The following is an 18840-nucleotide window of genomic DNA, read 5'->3' as shown; positions in this document are numbered from 1 at the left end:
TTTCATCCGGATCTTAAAAGCAGGCTGCAGTTGAAAGAAGTATGCGCATGCCTGGTTAGCGCAAGGGATTCTGAATGTTGTAGTTCTGTATGTGACGTCTCACGCAGGACGTCACAGGGCGGATCACGTGAAGAACTACAATTCCCAGAACCCCGGCGACACGCGGCCGCGCAGCTCAAGCGCTCCCGAAGGCTGTGCCCGCCCACCTTGTTGATTGGTCAGTATGTAAAAATGCTCCACCTCCTCATGTTCTCGGTTGGTCTATCTGTCCCAGGTGGTAGCCAATCAGACAGACACACACACGGACAGGTCAGACTCACGTCAATCATTCGGATCCATCCGTGCGATTGGGTGTTCTAGCTGTCAATCATTGCTCAAGTTAGGTTGAGTTTCAAGGCAACCGACGGCGTTGAGGTGGATGAGAGGAGAAGGAATAATTCAGTTTTGAAGTGAGATTGAGCGGGCAGAGAGATGGTAAGGCGGGAGTTCCTGATGCACTGAGTGCTACTTTGACCCTTGCTACCTTCAGTAGTGCATAACAGTGACGTGATTCAATTATCGTTGCTGCAACTAAAAATAGGTTTTATTTTGGGGGGGAGGGGTAGTGTGGAGCCCAGCTTCCCCCCCCCCGCCCAGGCCTTGGTCTAGAACTGCCTTATTGTACAAGCTGTAATTGCAAGCTTCTACTGTTCACTTGCAGCAGCGCTGTAGAAGTGGGTGGTGGAGATGTTCAGCATTTGACATGTCACAGTGTGCCACAATGTCTCTGGTTTGTGATAGGTGACGCCATTCCATGCAGTGGCCTTCAGTGGAGTATTGATAGGCTATGCGACAATGGGGGGCATCCTTGCATTGCCCACTGTTCACAACCTTCCATCACCCTGCTAGTTCTTAATTTACCAAGTGGAAACGATGCATGTCTTGACGGAAAATATTTGCATTTGTGTAGCACCTTTCAGAAGGGCTGTTACTATACAGTGGAAGTGTACCTACCTCTGAGCCTGGAGACTTAGTTTCAAGTCCCAGCTGCTGCCAAGGTGTGTGTGTGATAATACCTGCAAACAGGTTGGTTAAGAAAATAATCCAGCATCTTTCAGGACATCCTGGAAAGTTTTAAAGCCATTGTTTTGAAATGTAGTCACTGTTGTAATGAAATACATCATGACAGCTAATTGATGCACACTACTAATGAACTGAAGCACCTGTGTGCAAATGCAGAAAGACCCGCATGATACGCAGCAAGTAATATTCACATCACACGAGTGCCAGGCAGTGACAAATTAAAAATGATGAGCATCTATCCACCATCTCTTGAAGTTCAATAGTATTGCCATCGCTGAATCCTCCACGATCAGCATCATGGGGGATACAGTTGACCAGAAACTGAACTGAACTAGCCATATAAACACTGGTGACTAACTTGCGCCCCCGCCCCCCCCCCCCCCCCCCCCCCCCGCTCCGCTCCATCTCTCCAAAGCATCAGAAGTAGTAAGAACTGCAGATATAGGAGTCAGAGATGACACAGCATGGAGCTGGAGGAACACAGCAGGCTAGGCAGCATCAGAGGAGTAGGAAAGTTGACATTTCAAGTTGGGACCCTTCTTCAGAAATGGTTCTGATGAAGGGTCCTGACCTGAAACGTTGACTTTCCTACAGCTCTGATGCTGCCTGGCTGCTGTGTTCCCCCAGCTCCGCATTGTGTTGGCTCTCCAAAGCATGTTAACCGTCTACAAGGTTCAAGTCAGGGATGTGACATTTTTTTTCCCATTTGCTTCAACAACACTCAAACTCAAAATCATTGTCGACACAGCAGCTCACTTGATTGGCACCACAGCCATTTCAGTGAAGTCTTGCCATACGCCTGTCTGTTTTATGATTTTTCTTAAGTACACAATAACATACTGCATGTTTTTGTCCCATTCAAATCCATTCTTTGCTCTTTTGCAGCTTCTAATAAAATAAATGAAAAGCAATCTTGTTTCCTGGAACAGAAAGTATGCACTGTGAAGTGTTGCCAGTCTGCTATGTAGTGAAAATCCACAGTTTAGGAAGTTTTTTTGATGAGTGTAATCACTAGAGTATGAGAACCTTTTTGTACCTTAAATGTTCATTCCCTCCGCCACTAATGTTTAGAAGCAGCAATGTGTACCATCTGCAAGATGCACTGCAGCAATGCACCAAACTCTTTCAAGAACAAGAACAGTAGGTCACGGGAGCATCACCACTGACAAGTTGCTCTCGAAGCCTCACATCATTCTGATTTGTAAATATGTTATGATTCTTTCACTGACATTAGGTCAAGATCCTGGAACTCCCTCCTTAATAGTATTGTGGGTCCACCTACAGCACATAGACTACAGCGGTTTAAGAAGACAGCTCACCACCAGCTTCTGACGGGCAATTCAGGATGGGAGTCAAATGCTGGCTTAATGACTGGTGAAGGGAACAACTTAGAATCTTGAAGGATGGAGACCTAACATACAGTCCTCAAAGTCTAGAACTATGTCTATTTTTATCGGTGTAATTTGTGACTAGTTGCTATTATGCAGTAAGCTATATCTTTAGTTAGGCCAGCCAGTAGTTTTCCTCTTCCCCAGTTAGATCAAGGAGGCTTAGTAGTTTCCTGCATAATGTAAGAGAATGGTGACAATAACCTTCATCATGTGCAGCAGCTCACACAGTGCAAGGAGCTGAACACACCCTCCAGGATGAAGGATAAGTGTTGGTACACATTGAGGAGAACTGCCCTTCTGCATCCACCATAGAAGGTAGTCTGAACCTTGGTAAAAGGCAGCAACTTTGACAATGCGGTGTTCCTTTGGTGCTGCACAAGAGTGTCGTCCTGGGTTTTTTTTTGCTTGAATCTTTGCATTGGGTTTTAAATCCTCAGACTCAGTGTAGAATCTTGCATTGAGCTGTGGTCGAATCTGGGAGGAAGAGAAGCCGAGAAGTAAGACGTTCCTGAGTTTTGCGCTTCTGGGAGAGTACAGGTCGATGCAGGAGACAGATATGTTGCAGTGAGTGTCGATCTTAACATGGAGAGGAAGAACATAGAGATTGTGACATGGAGAGAGAGGTTTACAGGAACAATTAATAAAAAAACAAACACGAAAATCATGGTGAGGTTAACAGGTGTGACTGCATGTAAATTCTGCTGCTGTTTGCATTTGTATTATTGATGAATGTTATATTGTTTCTTTCCTCAGGGTGTTATCGGGGTTCAGCTGGTTGTGAGTCTGCTGATGGCGACCCTGATGCAGAGATTAGCACCTCATTACTCCGTAGGTCGCTGGTTGCTCTGTAATGGGAGGTAAGATACCTAATCTGGTTGAATCATTTCTTGCCCATTTTTAAAATCTCCGGTCATGAAGCTGCTAGCTGTCTGTAGGATATAGGTTTAAATGGGTACTGACAGCCCTCTGAAACCTCAGTGAAACTGCCAATCTACACATGTTCCGGGAACTGAGTGCCAATTGGTCACTACACTACAGTCCGACCCACTCCTACATCGTTGATTGGCATCCATGCATATTCATTCCATTCACCACCCCCATCACTCAGTAGCAGTCGTGTGTACCATCTAAAGATACACTGCAGCAACGCACCAAGTTTCCTTGGACCTTCCAAACCCACGATTTCTCTCATCTAGAAGGACAGGGTCAGTTGACACATGGAAACACCATCACATGCCTTCCGAACTTGGAAGTGTTTTGCAATTTCTTCGGTATCGCTGGGTGAAAATCCTGGAACTCGCTTCCTACAACAGCACGAGGATTCCCCAACAACTCAAGGACTGCAGAAGTTCAAGAAGGCAGTACACCAGCACCTTCACCAGGGCAGTTAGGTGTGGACAATAAATGCTGGCCAAACAACACCATCCCACCTCCCATGAACAAATAAATTTAAAAAGTCTAAACGTGTAAACGTAGTGTGGGAGTGGGACAGAATGACCACTGTAATTGACCGAGAAGCTGCCATTAAATTCCAAACAGTACACTAAGGTCCCTGTATTGTTGCATCCTCACCCAAGCTGGTCAATATGTCACTGCAGCTCCACACACAACATTCTTAAACTCCAGCCCCTCTGGAGCATGGTAATGAATTAGGGGCATCGCACTTTAGGAACACTTGACTGGATTGCTTTTTAAAAGATTTGGTACAGACTCAATGGGCTGAATGGCCTCTTTCACAACTATTCTAGGGATTTTATGACTTTTTGCTGCCTTTTGAAGTGGCACCTTAGTTACCTTCTCAAGGGCGATCATAAGAAAGGCAATAAATCTGATCTTAGCAGTAATGGCCCTTCTTGGTAAGTAGTGGGTCTGACTAGTCTCAGCCTTTTCCGTTAGAGGGGTCTCACTTTGCATTGGTGCCTATGTCCGTACAAACACTGACAGATACAAGAAAATTGATCCCTTCCTGGAAAATGTTGACTGTTTTGACTTTTAAATGAATTGACCCAATAGGGATGTGACAGATCTGGTGACTATCTGGTCTATTTTCTCGGCAGCCTTTTCCGATATAAACACCCATCAGATGAAGAACTCCGCGCCTTGGCTGGAAAGCAGAAACCCAAACTGAAGAGAGACAGGTTGGGCAAGTGTTCTAACATCTGCCTTTCAGTAGAAGTAGTTCCCACATGATTTTTTTTCATAGAATCACTACAGTGTGGAAGCAGACCCCTCAGCCCAACAAGTCCATGCCCTTGGAGTATCCTACCCAGACCCATCCCCCTATAACCCACCTAAGCTATACATCCCTAAACACTACAGGCAATTTAGCACAGCCAGTCCACCTGATCTGCACATCTTTGGACTGTGGGAGGAAACCAGAGCATCCGGAGGAAACCCATGCAGTCATGGAGAGAATGTGCAAACTCCACACAGACAGTCACCTGAGGGTGGAATTGAACGTGGGTTCCTGGTGCGGTGAGACAGTAGTGCTAGCCACTGAGCTACCGTGCCGCCCCAAAAACCTGATCGGGAACCGAACCAAGGCTGCGGCAGTGAAAGCGCCGAATCCTAACCACTAGACCACCAGCGAACACTGATGGAATCTCGACATTTTGGGCTGCCTAAATTGTCCTGCTTGGATCTCAGCATTTTCAAGCTGCCTACTATTTTCCCTGGTCACTGGCACAGGCTGACACTCAGTACAAACTTAGCACATCTGCCTTGCTACTAACTGTTTTCTCAAAGGGAAGAGAAAAAAGTAAATTGGCAAAACTCAGCTTGGCCCAGTGGTAGCACCGTACCTCTGAGTCAGAAGGTTGTGTGAATAGTTCCTGCTCCAAGACATGAACATACGGAGATTCCCAGCAGAGTACTGAGGGGCTGCTGTCTTGTTGGATACCCTGTTCGAATGTGATGTTACGCCAAAGCTCCACCTGATTTTTCAGGTTGATATTAAGAGCACCCATAGTTACTATTTTGAATGAAGGCAGATTGGTTTCACTGGTGAATTTCCTTGTAATTCGTTTAGACAGTGAAATAGGAAGTCCTCAGAGATAAAAGACTGGAGTCTAACTCATTCTCCTTCTAATGACCCAGTAGTTAGCCCTCACGGCGCCGGGGACCCAAGTTCGATTCCACCCTTGGGCGGCTATCTGTGTGTAGTTGCTCCCCGTGTCTGCGTGGGTTTCCTGCGCGTGCTGTGGTTTCCTCCCACAGTCCAAAGATGTGTAGGTTACGGTGGATTGGTGGTGGAAAATGCAGGGTTACAGGGATAAGGTAGGGAGGTGGATCCAGATGAGATGCGGTTCAGAGGATCAGTGTGGACCTGATGAGCCTGCTTCCACTCTGTAGGAATTCTGTGATTCTATGAATAACAATTGGAATTTTGATTAATCACAGCAATCCATCTCTTCTCACATCCAGCACCTAAATGTGAGGTAAGAAAACCCCCTCCGTGGCAGCTGCTCATGTGTGGCACAGAGAACATTTTAGGGTTATTGGTGTTTTGAAGGGATGGGAACACCAAACAGAGCTGAATTCACACTCTCATTTTCAATATATATTTAATCCCAAAATAGAATCCACAGAAGGCAAAAGTGAAGAAGTGCAACGGAAAATTTCACATTGAGGATTCTGAACAGGGCCAAAACCAGCACGGCAATTAGCTTTGTGTGTGTGTGTGTGTGTGTGTGTGTGTGTGTGTGTGTGGGGGGGGGGGGGGGGGGGAGGGGAGGGGAGTTGCGGTTTGTGGGGGTTGTGTGTGTGTGCGTTTGTGGGGGTTGTGTGTGTGCGCGTTTGTGGGGGTTGTGTGTGCGCACGTTTGTGGGGGGGTTGTGTGTGCGCGCGTTTGTGGGGGTTGTGTGTGTGTGTGTGCGCGCGCATTTGTGGGGGGTGTGTGTGTGTGTGTGTGTGTGCGCGCATTTGTGGGGGGTTGTGTGTGTGAGTGCACATTTGTGGGGGTTGTGTGTGAGTGTGCGCATTTGTGGGGGTTGTGTGTGATTGTGCGCTTTTGTGGGGGTTGTGTGTGTGCACGTTTGTGGCGGTTGTGTGTGTGCACGTTTGTGGGGGTGTGTTTGTGCACGTTTGTGGGGGTGTGTGTGCGCGTTTGTGGGGGTTGTGTGTGTGCGCGTTTGTGGGGGTTGTGTGTGTGCGCGTTTATGGGGGTTATGTGTGTGTGCGCGTTTATGGGGGTTGTGTGTGTGTGTGCGTTTGTGGGGGTTGTGTGTGTGTGCGTTTGTGGGGGTTGTGTGTGCGCGTTTATGGGGGTTATGTGTGTGTGCGCGTTTATGGGGGTTGTGTGTGTGTGTGCGTTTGTGGGGGTTGTGTGTGTGTGCGTTTGTGGGGGTTGTGTGTGTGCGCGTTTGTGGGGGTTGTGTGTGTGCGCGTTTGTGGGGGTTGTGTGTGTGCGCGTTTGTGGGGGTTGTGTGTGTGCGCGTTTGTGGGGGTTGTGTGTGTGCGCGTTTGTGGGGGTTGTGTGTGTGCGCGTTTGTGGGGGTTGTGTGTGTGCGCGTTTGTGGGGGTTGTGTGTGTGCGCGTTTGTGGGGGTTGTGTGTGCGCGCGTTTGTGGGGGTTGTGTGTGTGTGTGTGCGCGCGCATTTGTGGGGGGGTGTGTGTGTGTGTGCGCGCGCATTTGTGGGGGGGTGTGTGTGTGTGTGTGTGTGCGCGCATTTGTGGGGGGTTGTGTGTGTGAGTGCACATTTGTGGGGGTTGTGTGTGAGTGTGCGCATTTGTGGGGGGTTGTGTGTGTGAGTGCACATTTGTGGGGGTTGTGTGTGAGTGTGCGCATTTGTGGGGGTTGTGTGTGATTGTGCGCTTTTGTGGGGGTTGTGTGTGTGCACGTTTGTGGGGGTTGTGTGTGTGCACGTTTGTGGGGGTGTGTTTGTGCACGTTTGTGGGGGTGTGTGTGCGCGTTTGTGGGGGTTGTGTGTGTGCGCGTTTGTGGGGGTTGTGTGTGTGCGCGTTTATGGGGGTTATGTGTGTGTGCGCGTTTATGGGGGTTGTGTGTGTGTGTGCGTTTGTGGGGGTTGTGTGTGTGTGCGTTTGTGGGGGTTGTGTGTGTGTGCGTTTGTGGGGGTTGTGTGTGTGCGCGTTTGTGGGGGTTGTGTGTGTGCGCGTTTGTGGGGGTTGTGTGTGTGTGCGTTTGTGGGGGTTGTGTGTGTGCGCGTTTGTGGGGGTTGTGTGTGTGCGCGTTTGTGGGGGTTGTGTGTGTGCGCGTTTGTGGGGGTTGTGTGTGTGCGCGTTTATGGGGGTTGTGTGTGTGCGCGTTTATGGGGGTTGTGTGTGTGTGTGCGTTTGTGGGGGTTGTGTGTGTGTGTGCGTTTGTGGCGGTTGTGTGTGTGCGCGTTTGTGGGGGTTGTGTGTGTGTGTGCGCGTTTGTGGGGGTTGTGTGTGTGTGTGCGCGTTTGTGGGGGTTGTGTGTGTGTGTGCGCGTTTGTGGGGGTTGTGTGTGTGTGTGCGCGTTTGTGGGGGTTGTGTGTGTGTGTGCGCGTTTGTGGGGGTTGTGTGTGTGTGCGTTTGTGGGGGTTGTGTGTGTGCGCGTTTGTGGGGGTTGTGTGTGTGCGCGTTTGTGGGGGTTGTGTGTGTGTGTGCACGTTTGTGGGGGTTGTGTGTGTGTGTGTGCGTTTGTGGGGGTTGTGGGTGGGTGGGTGTGTTGGTGAGGGTGTGGGTGTGTGTGTGTGTGTGTGTCTGTGTGTTTGTGTGAGTTGTGTTTATGGGGTGTGCAGCAATTAAGATTGGCGGGATAGGTGGAGGGAGCAGTAAATAAACCATACTGTTCTCAGCTTTATTAACAGAGGAATAGAGTAGAACTGCAAGGAAGTGACGTGGAAACACTTGTAAGCCATCAACTGGAGTGTTGTACACAGTTATGGTCCCCACACTACAGGAAAGTTGTGAATGTAGTACAGAGTGCAGAGCGATTTACTCGAATGGTTCCAGATGACATTAAAGTTGGTAGAAAAGTAAGTTGCAATGAAGAAATAAGAAATTTACAGATGGATGTGGATAGGTTGGGTGAACAGGCCAAAATTTGGCTCATGTAATTTAACATGGATAAGTGTGAAGGTCAGAGAAGTAGAAAGATAACTTATTATTTAGATGGAGAGATACTTCAGAGTGCTTCAGCGCAGAGGGATCGGGGTGTCCTCATGCATGAGTCGCAGAAAATTAGTATGCAGGTTTAGCAGGTAATAAGGAAGGAAAATGAAACCTCGCCATTATTTGCTAAACAAATTAAGTATAAAATAGGGAAGTATTACTGCAACCGTACAAGACATTAGTGAGACCATACTTGCAGTATTGCAAACAGTTTTGGTCCCCTTACCTGAGCAGGAGTGTAGTTACATCAGCGGTTCTTTAGATTGATACGAAAAATGAGGGACTGAGCAGGATAGGTCTTTACTCTCTGAACTTCAGAAGAATGAGAGAAGATCTAATTGAGGTGTAGAGATGCTAAAGGGGTTTGACAAACTCGACGTGGAGAGGATGTTTCCTCTTGTAGGCCAATCTAGAACACAAGGTCATAGTTTTCGGATAATGGGGTGGCAAATTTAAATGAGGAGCAATTACTTCTCTCATTGGGTCGCAAATTTGTGGAATTTACCACCCTAGAATGCAGTGGATGCTGAGGCATTCAGTAAATTTAAGGAGGAGATAAACAGACTTTAATTAGTAATGGGTTGAATGGTTATGGAGAACGGGCAGGAAGGTGAAGCTAAGGCCGAGCTGCAATCAGCCAGGAACATATTGAATGGCAGAGCAGACTTGAAGGATTGAGTTGTTTGTAGTTTTCATGTTTTATGCATGTGAAACTTCAGCTTTGAGGATCAGTTGAAGAAGTTGGGAATTTTGTTCCGGGAGAGAAGGCTGTAAGGAGATTTGATTGAGATTTTCAAAATTGTGCAGGTTGAACAGAGTAGATAGGGTGAAACTGTTTTTGCTCAGAAAAGAAACAAGAACAAGAAGATATAGAATTAAAGTGATGTGGAAATGAAGCAAGGATGATGTGAGAAAGATCTTTTCAGACACCAAGTAATTAAGGTCTGGAATGCATTGCCTGGAAGTGTGGTGGAGGCACGTTCAATTGTGACATTCAAGAGGGACATTGGATGATTATTTAGATAGTAATGGTGAGCAGGTATATGGGGGAGAAAGGCAGGAGACTGGTACTCGAGAACGGAGCTGGTGCAGGCATAGTGGGTCGAATGGCGGCCTCCTGCACCATAATAATTCTGAGAGTGTGGGATAAATGCTTGCCTGGCCAGTGGTGCCCACATCCTGAGAAAGTTGAAAGTAAAACGTCTCATAAAAGCATTATCCTTATATGTAAACAAGAATATAGGGTGAGACCTGGATGGACCATCTCAGATATGACTTTGACAGGCTTGGACATTATAGAGAGAAAATTGATGAAAGAATCTTTTTACATAAGAACCAGGTGACCCAGCCTCTTGGAGGCAGCTTCAGGAGCACAGATAATGTAGGAGTTGGATTTGAAAGCAAGATAAAGAAGCAAGGACAGTGTGAAACTAGCAGAGTCACAGAGGTTTAGATGTTGGTTGGATATGAAGTTCAGAGAGAAAAATCACAGCAGGAGGAATATGCTGTGCAGTCCCTCAAGCTTACTGCACTATTTAATAAGATCGTGGTTGATCTGATTGCAGCTTAGCTCAGCAATTCTGCCTGTCACCACTCCCACATCCCAAGTCAATCAAAATTCTGTCTAACTGAGCCCTGAACAATATTCAGTGACCCAGCCTCCACTGCTCTTTTGGGGGAGAGAATTAAAAACACTAATGTGAAGAAATCTCTGCTCGCTTCCGTCTAAATGGAAGATCACTTATTTCGATATTGGATCTTCTGATTTTATACTCTCCCAGAAGTACTCTCAGCATCTGTCCTTTCAAGCCCCTTCATAATCCGATGGGTTTTAATTCTGTTATGTAATGTTTTCATTATGTCAATTTTCATTATGTCGTGTTTTAATGAGGTCATTGGTTTATTCTGATTCTTTCTGCTCCCTCACCTCCTTGTCTTTTGCCAACAGGAGACAAAATGGTGTGACAGAATCCAAACCAGAGACAGTGCCCAAGGACATCAACCTTTATCTGGAAGCGAAGCCTATCACTCCACTTGACGCCCTGGGTAAAGAGCATGTGATCACCTGAAATTACCACAATTGTAATGCTTTACAATGAGACTTAGTCTGGACGAATTGGTAAATAATTCATTTCCCTCCTTCTCCTGAAGGTGCTGACAGTAGACCCTAGGTCATATCCTAACCTACAGCAATTCAACTAGATCATCTCCCCCTTTTGTTTGTTTACCGACTGTCAAGCAACTCCTCCATTTTAAAATTCTCACCCTTTATTTTCAAATCCCTCCATACCTTTTCCCCTCTCTGTCCCTGAAACCTCCTCCACCCTTACAAAATTTCTGCATTCCTTCAATTCTAGCATCTTGAGGATCCCTTGTTTTCTTCACTCTGCATGGAGCTGGAGGAACACAGCAGGTCAGGCAGCAGCAGAGGAGCAGAAAAGTTGACGCTTCGGATTTTCACCCTTTATCAGTTCACGCGAAATGTCAACTCGCGTACTCCTGAGATACTGCTGGGCCTGCTGTGTTCCTCAGCTCCACGCTTTATTGACTCTGACTGCAGCATCAGCAGTTGTTACTATCTCTTTCTTCGCTCTGCAACTGTTGGTTGAGCTTTCAGCTGCTTTGGTCCCACATTAGAACATAGAACATGCAGCAGTACAGTTCCTTCGGCCCACAATTTTGTGTCGACCTATTATCCTACTATGTTCGATCTACCCTGCATACCCTACATTTTACTATCCTCCATGTGCCTATCCAAGAGTCACTTAAATGTCCCTAAAGTATCTGGCTCCTCTGCCACTGCCGGCAGCGCGTTCCACGCACCCACCACTTTCTGTGTAAAGAACCTACCTCTGACATCTCCTCTATACCTTCCTCCAATCACCTTAAAATCATTCCTCCTCGTAATAGTCATTTCCGCCCTGGAGAAAAGTCTCTGGAATTCTCTCCCAAAAACATCTTCATTGCTCTACATTTTCCATGGGTCAATCTCAAAAACTGCCTGACAGTCACTTGGATATAAACTGAAACGGGTGCCGTGGTAACTTTGAAGAGCACGTTAGACAAGTGTTTGAAGGAAAGCAGGGTGAAACATTACGGGAATGTGGTGAATTTATGGGATTAGGGTGACAGCCCAAGTAGGGAATGAACATCGTCATGGTGGGCCAGATGTGGTAATTTTGGTGATGTTGTAAAACAGGATGAAGGTTAACTTGTAACTTCATTTGGTTGTACAGGTATTCTGTGCAGCGGAAAAAAGACACATTTTGTCGAAGTGTTTCGTCTTACGCTCACAGAATGACAGAAATGTTATGGTGCAAAAGGAAGCTATTCAACCCATTATACCTGCACCAATTTGTTAAAGAGCATCATTTAATCCTCTGCTTTTTCTCCACAACCTTTTCAATCCAAGTAATCATCCAATACCCTCTTGAATGCCCCAACTGAACCTGCCTCCACCATCGCATTCCACAACTGAGCTACTTGCTGTGTGATAAAGCTTTTCTTTTCTCACAGTTAGGAAAGCACGGTGGCTCAGTGGTTAGCACTGCAGCCTCACAGCGCCAGGGACCCGGGTTCAATTCCATCCTCGGGTAACTGTCTGTGTGGAGTTTGCACATTCTCCTCATGTTTGTATTGATTTCCTCCGGACGCTAGGTGGATGGGCCATGGGAAATGCAGGGTTACAAAGACTGGGGGTAGGTGTGGGTGGGATGCTGTCCTGAGGGTCATTGTGCACTCAAATGGCCTGCTTCCACACTAGGGATTCAATGACCCTGCTGCTTCTTTCTTATATCACTTTATTCAGGATAATTTGCAAGCAGTATCAAAATAAAGGGAAAAGAACATTTGTATTGGGAGTGGAAAGTGCTAATTTTTAGTTCTTTTTCTCCCTTTAATTTAGCCCTGCGCTACTTCCTGGACTACCTGTGGCTGATGGATTTTGTCTTGTATGCGACTCTGGTTTACATATTTACTGAGGCCTACTACAGCCAGCTGACTGTCCAGGGAGAGGTGAATGTCGGTGTGCTCTGGTGCCTGCTCACATTAGCCTTTAGCATGTATCCTTCCAGTCGCATCTGTGCATCCTCCAGATATAACGTGCATTAAACAAACTAACGTGAGCAGTGGGGATGCAGGGTCATCATTTAGATTCAATGTCAACCAAAGTTCATTTAGTAGCTCACTCACATAAGAGTCAGGAGCTCCTCGGTTTAAACCCAATTCCAGACCCTCCAGACAAAATCTAGGGTGATATTCCTCATGTAGCACTGAGGAAGTGATGCACTCTCAGAGGGTCAGTGCTGAGGGAGTGCCACACTGTCAGAGGGTCATTGCTGAAGGAGCGCTGCACTGTTGGAGGGTCAGTGCTGAGGGAGTGGGCACTGTCAGAGGATTAGTGCTGAGGTACTGGCTGAGAGTCAGTGCTGAGGGAGCGCCGGACTGTCAGAGGGTCAGTGCTGAAGGAGCGCTGCACTGTTGGAGGGTCGGTGCTGAGGGAGCGCCGCACTGTTGGAGGGTCGGTGCTGAGGGAGTGGGCACTGTCAGAGGATTAGTGCTGAGGTACTGGCTGAGGGTCAGTGCTGAGGGAGCGCCGGACTGTCGGAGCATCAGTGCTGAGGGAGCGCTAAGATGTCGTCTTTTGCATGAACATCCCTCAGGTGGACATAAAAGATCCAAATACACCATTCCAATCAAGAACAGGGCATGAGTTATCCCCAGTCTCTGGGGTCAGTATTAATTCCTGAACCAACACCATCATTAAAACAGATGATCAGATTAACCATTTTACTGTTAAATTGCAAAATCAACTTCCTTGGAAGTCTGAAAGTACTTCACAATAAACTAATTGTTTTTTTTTGAGAAAAGAAATTCCTTGAGTGCGGTTACTGTGAGTATCTAACAAATGTGCATGTAGTCAGCGCACAGCAAGAACCCGCTAACATGAATGACCATTTAGTGACATTGGTTGTATGGGGAATATTCTCCATAAGACTAGGCTAACTAGGAGCCTCTGATGTCCTTTGAAATGGGGACATAGGATATCTTGCCTTCAGCTGAGAGGGCGGACCATACCTGGGTTTAATGCCTACTCAGTAAGCCACCTCCTACAACAGTTCATCACTGCCTCGGTTCTGCAGCACAGTGTCAGCCTGGATCATATGCTCTGAGTGGTGCTGAACTCCTAGAATCTTCTCACTCTAAAGAACTGAACTCTGTTCTAAATTAGAGGATACTTACTTAAGGGAAGGACGGGTTCTCAGATTTGAGGCCATCTTGTTGTTTTAAGGGAGCAGTAGTATTAATGTGGGCTTGTTATTGTCACAAATTATTGATGTTCAGGTGAAAAGATTCAGTTTACTTTACAGAGAAGATATCTCCAGTGGGTTTCTGATAAGTCCATAAAATTTATTTGCGTTTTACGTCAAGGAGAGAGACTGTCACTATCCTCTCTTTCAGTCAGTTGAAATGTTTTAATTTATTGGATAACTATTGACTCTGACAAGCTATAAAAGTGGTTAATGGCATTGTCCCCTGCTGAGAGCTGTCAGTGGGCTGAATTGAGTGTTTACAGCCCTGCTAATCTTCCTCCTCAAGTAATCGGGGGGAATAAACAAACTGACCGCTGCTGCATAAAAAAGAGCAGTCAACAAGGACAGCCTTCTGGGTCAGAGCCCTCTCCTCCTGCAACCAGCAAACCATCCACTTCCACTGACATGTTGGAACAGCTGTTGCAGTTGTAACAACCAGTGCCTCCAACAAGTTTCCACAGCTGGTGAAATACAACTGGAATTGGGCAGGAGTAAGGGAAGTGTGTGTTTTACAAGGCTGGCTGTACAGGGTGAAATGAACAAGCTTTGTTTTTTCACAAAGGGTAGTGATATCTGAAACTTGCGTTCCGTAAAAGATGCTGGGGGCAGTGGTCAAATTAAATTTCCAAGGTTTTTGACGGGAGAATTGAATTAAGGATATGAAGCCAAGTCGGGTAAATGCAGTTAAGCTGCAGGTCAGAGGTAATCTGATTAAATGGTGGAACAGGTCCAAGGGCTGAATGGCCTCTTCCTGTTCCTTTGTTTACTGAAATAAAAAAGCATGGGATGTGAAGTACGGACCCTGATCTGATTCAGACATCCTTCCTGGCATTAGGTGTAGGAATTGTTCCCTCCTTGGTGCTGTCCCCTTTGACAAATTGAGATTGAAGAAGTGCTGCTGTCTTAAACTGACATTGAATGCTCACAAAATGGGCTGTGTCTTGATTCAGTTCTACTGTGAAATCCCCTTGTTTGCCTTGACACTATCTACACAGTAAAGTTCTCTTCTCTCTGATGACACATTACTTCAGGACAGAGGAAGGAGGCGAGCGCTCTGTCTGCCTGACCTTTGCGTTCCTCTTTGTCCTCATTGCTATGCTGGTCCTGGTCGTGCGGGAGGATTATCTGGAGTTCGGCCTTGAGCCTGGTAAGTATCTTCGAGGTTTTTCACTTGTATTCGACACAGTAAAGGGTGTGATCATTGGATGGTCAAATGGGTTTGTACCTGGCCTCTCATGAAGTTCCAAAGGCAAATCCAGAAACATGCCAATCCAAACCCAGGACCTCCATCACCAGTGAAGACAAGGACAGCAGGCACATCATTGCCCCCCAAGGCACAAGCAATCCTGATTTGGACAAATACCAGATGTTCCTTCGTTGTCACAAAGTAAACATTCTGGGACTCACTTCCTAACAAAACTGGATACCTCCTCAGGGATACTAGGAACTACTGATGCTGGAGTCTGAGATAATAAGGTGCAGAGCTGGATGAACACAGCAGGCCAAGCAGCGTCAGACCCGAAACATCAGCTTTCCCGCTCCTCTGATGCTGTCTGGCCTGCTGTGTTCATCCAGCTCCACACCTTGTTATCTGGATATCTCCTCATCACATGGACAGCAGTCACTTAAGAAGGTGGCTTACCACATTCTCAAGGATACAGCTTGGCATCAGCAACAATTGCCAGCCTTTACAGAGATGCCCATATACTGAAAAATAATGTTTATGTGCTGTAGTTATGGTGCTGTTCCAAAGTTTGTAATTTAAATTCCACCCACCACTAGCGGTATAGCACAGGGGTCTGCTTTGAGCCCATTATTCAATATATAGATAAATGAGCTGGATGAGGGAACCAAATGCAATATTCCCAAGTTTGTTGACAACTCAAGGTCGGATGGGATTATGTGTTGTGAGGAGGGTGCAGGGTGATCTAGACAAGTTGAGTGTTTGGGCAAATACATGGTAGATGCAGTATAATGTGGATAAATGGAGTTATATAATTCATATTTATATAAGTGTGAAAAACCAAAACCGATATTTAAAGGCTAGTTTATTGGGATGTGCAAAGGGATCCAGGTGTCCTTTAGGAGTGGCCAGTGAAAGTAGACAGGCAGGTGCAGCGAGCAGTTATGAAATATAAAGCGACAGTCAGTTCTGCTATAACATGATAGTTGTATCATGTGCAACAGCGCATCATAGCAAATTGCACGATAGAAATATTGTAGCCTTTGGGAAAAGTGGGTTAGGGGCAGCCCACCAAGAAAAAAAAATCACTCAAAAGCCTAACACAAAGGATAGCACAGTTGGAATAAACGTTTAATTCTTATCTAATACAAAATAAAAAGTAAATTTAACACTCTACCTTGAAAACATTTCAAGATGACTTGGTGGGGGAGGAGGCTTTGAGGTTGCTGTGTTGTTAATGCAGGGACTGAGGGCCAGTGCAGAGGTTCATTTGGTGCTAACATTCCACGTGCTCAGGACAAAGCCCATGAAACCATTGTGTGATAATAAAATGTGAGGCTGGATGAACACAGCAGGCCAAGCAGCATCTCAGGAGCACAAAAGCTGACGTTTCGGGCCTAGACCCTTCATCAGAGAGGGGGATGGGGGGAGGGAACTGGAATAAATAGGGAGAGAGGGGGAGGCGGACCGAAGATGGAGAGTAAAGAAGATAGGTGGAGAGAGTGTAGGTGGGGAGGTAGGGAGGGGATAGGTCAGTCCAGGGAAGACGGACAGGTTAAGGAGGTGGGATGAGGTTAGTAGGTAGCTGGGGGTGCGGCTTGGGGTGGGAGGAAGGGATGGGTGAGAGGAAGAACCGGTTAGGGAGGCAGAGACAGGTTGGACTGGTTTTGGGATGCAGTGGGTGGGGGGGAAGAGCTGGGCTGGTTGTGTGGTGCAGTGGGGGGAGGGGACGAACTGGGCTGGTTTAGGGATGCAGTAGGAGAAGTGGAAATTTTGAAACTGGTGAAGTCCACATTGATACCATATGGCTGCAGGGTTCCCAGGCGGAATATGAGTTGCTGTTCCTGCAACCTTCGGGTGGCATCATTGAGGCACTGCAGGAGGCCCATGATGGACATGTCATCTAGAGAATGGGAGGGGGAGTGGAAATGGTTTGCGACTGGGAGGTGCAGTTGTTTGTTGCGGACTGAGCGGTGGTGTTCTGCAAAGCGGTCCCCAAGCCTCCGCTTGGTTTCCCCAATGTAGAGGAAGCCGCACCGGGTACAGTGGATGCAGTATACCACATTGGCAGATGTGCAGGTGAACCTCTGCTTAATGTGGAATGTCATCTTGGGGCCTGGGATGGGGGTGAGGGAGGAGGTGTGGGGACAAGTGTAGCATTTCCTGCGGTTGCAGGGGAAGGTGCCGGGTGTGGTGGGGTTGGAGGGCAGTGTGGAGCGAACAAGGGAGTCACGGAGAGAGTGGTCTCTCCGGAAAGCTGACAGGGGAGGGGATGGAAAAATGTCTTGGGTGGTGGGGTCGAATTGTAAATGGCGGAAGTGTCGGAGGATAATGCGTTGTATCCGGAGGTTGGTAGGGTGGTGTGTGAGAACGAGGGGGATCCTCTTGGGGCGGTTGTGGCGGGGGCGTGGTGTGAGGGATGTGTTGCGGGAAATACGGGAGACGCGGTCAAGGGCGTTCTCGATCACTGTGGGGGGAAAGTTGCAGTCCTTGAAGAACTTGGACATCTGGGATGTGCGGGAGTGGAATGTCTTATCGTGGGAGCAGATGCGGCGGAGGCGGAGGAATTGGGAATAGGGGATGGAATTTTTGCAGGAGGGTGGGTGGGAGAAGATGTATTCCAGGTAGCTGTGGGAGTCGGTGGGCTTGAAATGGACATCAGTTACAAGTTGGTTGCCTGAGATGGAGACTGAGAGGTCCAGGAAGGTGAGGGATGTGCTGGAGATGGCCCAGGTGAACTGAAGGTTGGGGTGGAAGGTGTTGGTGAAGTGGATGAACTGTTCGAGCTCCTCTGGGGAGCAAGAGGCGGCGCCGATACAGTCATCAATGTACCGGAGGAAGAGGTGGGGTTTGGGGCCTGTGTAGGTGCGGAAGAGGGACTGTTCCACGTAACCTACAAAGAGGCAGGCAGAGCTGGGGCCCATGCGGGTGCCCATGGCCACACCCTTAGTCTGTAGGAAGTGGGAGGAGTCAAAAGAGAAGTTGTTGAGTGTGACGACGAGTTCAGCTAGGCGGATGAGAGTGTCGGTGGAGGGGGACTGGTCGGGCCTGCGGGACAGGAAGAAGCGGAGGGCCTTGAGGCCATCTCCATGCGGAATGCAGGTGTACAGGGACTGGACGTCCATGGTGAATATGAGGTGTTGGGGGCCAGGGAATTGGAAGTCCTGGAGGAGGTGGAGGGCGTGGGTGGTGTCACGGACGTAGGTGGGGAGTTAGGGTTAGCCCCCAACACCTCATATTCACCATGGACGTCCAGTCCCTGTACACCTGCATTCCGCATGGAGATGGCCTCAAGGCCCTCCCCTTCTTCCTGTCCCGCAGGCCTGACCAGTCCCCCTCCACCGACACTCTCATCCGCCTAGCTGAACTCGTCCTCACACTCAACAACTTCTCTTTTGACTCCTCCCACTTCCTACAGACTAAGGGGGTGGCCATGGGCACCCGCATGGGCCCCAGCTATGCCTGCCTCTTTGTAGGTTACGTGGAACAGTCCCTCTTCCGCACCTACACAGGCCCCAAACCCCACCTCTTCCTCCGGTACATTGATGACTGTATCGGCGCCGCCTCTTGCTCCCCAGAGGAGCTCGAACAGTTCATCCACTTCACCAACACCTTCCACCCCAACCTTCAGTTCACCTGGGCCATCTCCAGCACATCCCTCACCTTCCTGGACCTCTCAGTCTCCATCTCAGGCAACCAACTTGTAACTGATGTCCATTTCAAGCCCACCGACTCCCACAGCTACCTGGAATACATCTTCTCCCACCCACCCTCCTGCAAAAATTCCATCCCCTAT

The 18840-nt window shown here is 47.8% G+C and overlaps 1 protein-coding gene across 1 annotated transcript in view; it reads left to right on the top strand.

The window, feature by feature from the left end:
• Positions 1 to 382: 382 nt before the first annotated feature.
• tmem161a (transmembrane protein 161A) overlaps positions 383 to 18840 on the top strand; it is a 34173-nt gene continuing 15715 nt past the window's right edge. The window contains exons 1-6 of the mRNA XM_048559844.2: positions 383 to 474; positions 3207 to 3310; positions 4511 to 4591; positions 10498 to 10595; positions 12454 to 12610; positions 14857 to 15008. Of these exons, the coding sequence (XP_048415801.1) occupies positions 472 to 474; positions 3207 to 3310; positions 4511 to 4591; positions 10498 to 10595; positions 12454 to 12610; positions 14857 to 15008 (595 nt within the window). The 5' untranslated portion in view covers positions 383 to 471. The remainder of the gene's footprint in view (positions 475 to 3206; positions 3311 to 4510; positions 4592 to 10497; positions 10596 to 12453; positions 12611 to 14856; positions 15009 to 18840) is intronic.

The sequence above is a fragment of the Stegostoma tigrinum genome, chromosome 30, assembly GCF_030684315.1.
Source record: "Stegostoma tigrinum isolate sSteTig4 chromosome 30, sSteTig4.hap1, whole genome shotgun sequence".
Taxonomy (NCBI): domain Eukaryota; kingdom Metazoa; phylum Chordata; class Chondrichthyes; order Orectolobiformes; family Stegostomatidae; genus Stegostoma; species Stegostoma tigrinum.
This window is presented reverse-complemented; position numbering and strand designations above follow the sequence as displayed.